At 35.3% G+C, this 3,413-nt stretch overlaps 1 protein-coding gene across 1 annotated transcript; it reads right to left on the minus strand.

Annotated features, from left to right (window-relative positions):
- Window positions 1-545: 545 nt before the first annotated feature.
- LOC137020227 (trace amine-associated receptor 7c-like) lies at window positions 546-1,535 on the minus strand. Its single transcript, XM_067385491.1, has one exon. It carries the CDS (start codon window positions 1,533-1,535, stop codon window positions 546-548), a length of 990 nt encoding a protein of 329 aa, XP_067241592.1.
- Between the last annotated feature and the right edge of the window lie 1,878 nt (window positions 1,536-3,413).

The raw sequence follows: 3,413 nt of genomic DNA on the forward strand, positions 1-3,413 counted from the left end.
TCATACTGGTTAATTCACTCTTTTTTATAAGGCAAAAAAAACTAAAAAAACAGGCAAAAAACAGTAGATATGAAGAACTTAATAATAATTGTCATTATAATGATTAAACATCCCTCTTGTCCATCATCAATCAATCAATCAATCCATCAAGTAAGCTCGTGTTGTGAAATTTGTATCAATTGTTTTACTGTAAGTGCACAGTTACCATGGCCATGCTTTAAAATAGATTGTACCTTGCTTTCTTCTAATAAAGTACATTTCTTTCATTTAAACTAAAGATTATGTTTGTAATAACTGCTTTACTGTGACAAATATTAAATGTTCTTTTAACATCCATCTTCCAAGCATCTTTCATTTTCAAACAGAGCAAATAGTGTCACTCATAAATATGATCAAAATATACATGTTAGACACCATTTTTTTTATATAAACAAAAAAACAGCTGTTACATGCCATCTAACGTTCTATAAGGAGGTGCTTAAAACAAGAACTCTTTAATTTGGAGACACATTATCTAATTTACATTTGCATGAGAGTTTAAGTGATCATTTATCTTCTGGGAACAGATTTAAGTATGCAGATGAAGGTTCAAATATTTTCATTGTCAAAATGTATTTTGCTGACAGTCTGAACCATCGATAAAACATTGCATATATAAGTGGGTTCATACAGGAATTCATGCACACAATCCAATCCATTACTTTAATTATAAGAGCATCATTTTCATCATGCCCACCAGAAAGAGAATATAAATAGTATGGCGTCCAAAAAAGAAGATACACCAGTACTACAATCCCTAAGGTTCTTGCAGCCTTTTTTTCTGATCTGGCCTTTTTGTCTGTGACTGAATTTAAATGCTTCACTTGCCGTTTTGCTACAAAGCAGATTTTCACATACAAAGGAATAATTACACAACAAGGTACCACTAAACAAACAAAAGCATCTATTATTATATTTTCCAGTGTAACAACAACTATGCATTCTCCAACACATGTGTGGTTCCTCTCTGGATACAGTAAAAACTCATACAAAAGATAAAATGAATATAAGAAGGAGAATAACCAGTTTACAACAATAGAAACAAAAACTCTGCTATTATTGACCTTCATTGGATATCGCAAAGGGTCATTCACAGCAATGAATCGATCCACAGATATAATAATCAAAGTACCAAGAGATGCCACGACAACCATATAAAGAATAAGAGGAAATATAGAGCAAAATATTTCTCCAAAGTACCAGCATGATTCAATCAGTTTCATTCCCTGCACTGGCATGAGAATCAGTCCTACAATCAGATCAGCCACTGCCAGAGAGAGGATCAGCACATTGGTGGGAGTGTGGAGCTGCTTGAAGTGTGAGATGGAGATGATCACCAACAGGTTCAGAAACACGGTGAACACTGATGTTACAGCAACGAAAATGTAGACAAAAATGTATTCCGCTTCAGGTCGGATACTTCTGGTACAAGACAAATTGTTGTTTATAAAGCAGTATTGGATGGTTTGATAATCTGCATTTCCCCAGTTTGACATTGCCATGATAGATCTATAGTAGACTCTGTGTGAGGATGCTTGCCCCTAATATGACTCAGTTTTATACTTACAGAAGCTCAGTGACCATCTCATTGTACTATGTTGTTTGAATATTCAGGAACAGCCAACCCGCTAGTTCAATATTCATAGACCTATCAGATCTAATTTGATCTATATTCTAATAAACCTTTCATGAACTTCAACTGAAAGCTTTTATATTGTTATATACATAATACAAATTAAAGATTGAACAGGACAAGACTATATTAGTATACCAACACATTTGAAGCACAGTGTCTATTCCACAAAGTCACACTTAGGCCGTCCATATCCGTGCACCACTGAGTGTACAATGCATGCACAAGAAAAATTGATTTTTTCTGTTCAACTTTTTTCTGTGTCGAACTCTGCCATCTGGGGTTAAATATACTTTCGAAGATGTACAGACTAGGGCTGGGCGATATATATAAAATATTGTTGAAATTTTTATGTTATTCAATATAGATCTCGATATGTTTGCATTTTATTTTAAATAATAAAAAATCATGATTTTCTTTTGCCCCATTAAAAAACAACAAAAACAATTTAGATAGAATAGCTATTGTTACAAAGTAAATACAAAATGTTTAGTGCAAATTTAAGTGTTAAAAAAAAATCTAGTCCAAGTATAGAGTATATTTTCAGTATAACGTACACATTATTTCCACCAGTCTATTACAAGTGAGACTCCCGCACTTCCTCCTTCACAGCACCGGAGGGAGCCCTCACCTGAATATTGACTCTACCTTTCGGATTACATTTCCCAGAGGCCCTCATTCCTGGGACTGATTGTGCGCACACCTGCATCACATCACACTCATGCTTTATAAGCAGCACACACACACCGCAAAGTCTTGATTTGCCCCGGTTATCACTTCTGAGCGTTATTGTGGATTGTTATTCTTGTTGCCAATTGGACTGTTTTCCCCTGAGTGAATCTTTGCTGCCTGCCCTGACCCTTGCCTGTTTTTGGACTGTGTATGTTTGCCACCTGCCCTGATCTCTGCCTGTATATTGAACTTTGTTTGCCTGCTGCCTGCCTCGACCTCAGCCTGTTCCTGTTGTGTTTGCTTTTAATAAAAAGATGTAAAATAGATCCCCACTCTGTTGACCCCTCATTACACAGTCACAGTTGTGGCCAAACATAAAACTAATTTTTTCACATACATTTTCATAAAACTTTCAAAAAATAATTATTGATTATTTCAAGGGGCAACTAATGACAACTCATTCAGATATTTCAATGTGTGTGAAAAATTTGGGATTACATGGGTTAAGATTTCATGACATTTATTATGTCTACTGTACTCACAATGATATAGCTATGCTGGCTAGCCTTTGGCTTTGGTCCACAATTTGTCTCTTGTATCAAACTGCTATACAATGAAACATCTAGTATGCTCAGGATCAATGGTTGTTTGACCAGACCTTTTACAACAAGAGGTATACGGCAAGGATGCCCTCTTTCTAAACTTTTATATTCAATTTCTATCAAGCCTTTCCTGTCATAATTAAGGAAACGATTATATGGATTTGTTATTCCCAGGTTTTTAGAAATCCCACCTCATTAGAAACACTGAGGATATGGCTGTCTTGACTTCTAGTCTGATTTTTTTTTTCAATAAGCCACATCTGCTAAAGTTAACTGGGAGAAGTGTAAATCCCAGCTACTAGGCAAGTGGAGAAATATGGACTCTCCTCAACTTCCACAACAATGTAAATGGATTACAAATGGTTTTAAAGTTCTAGGAATGCATTTAGGAACTGATATTTATATGAAAAATAATTGGGAAGTTCTGGTTGACAAAGTTGTGGGGAGACTACAGAAGTGGAGATGGA

This window comes from Chanodichthys erythropterus, chromosome 5 (assembly GCF_024489055.1).
Source record: "Chanodichthys erythropterus isolate Z2021 chromosome 5, ASM2448905v1, whole genome shotgun sequence".
NCBI lineage: Eukaryota > Metazoa > Chordata > Actinopteri > Cypriniformes > Xenocyprididae > Chanodichthys > Chanodichthys erythropterus.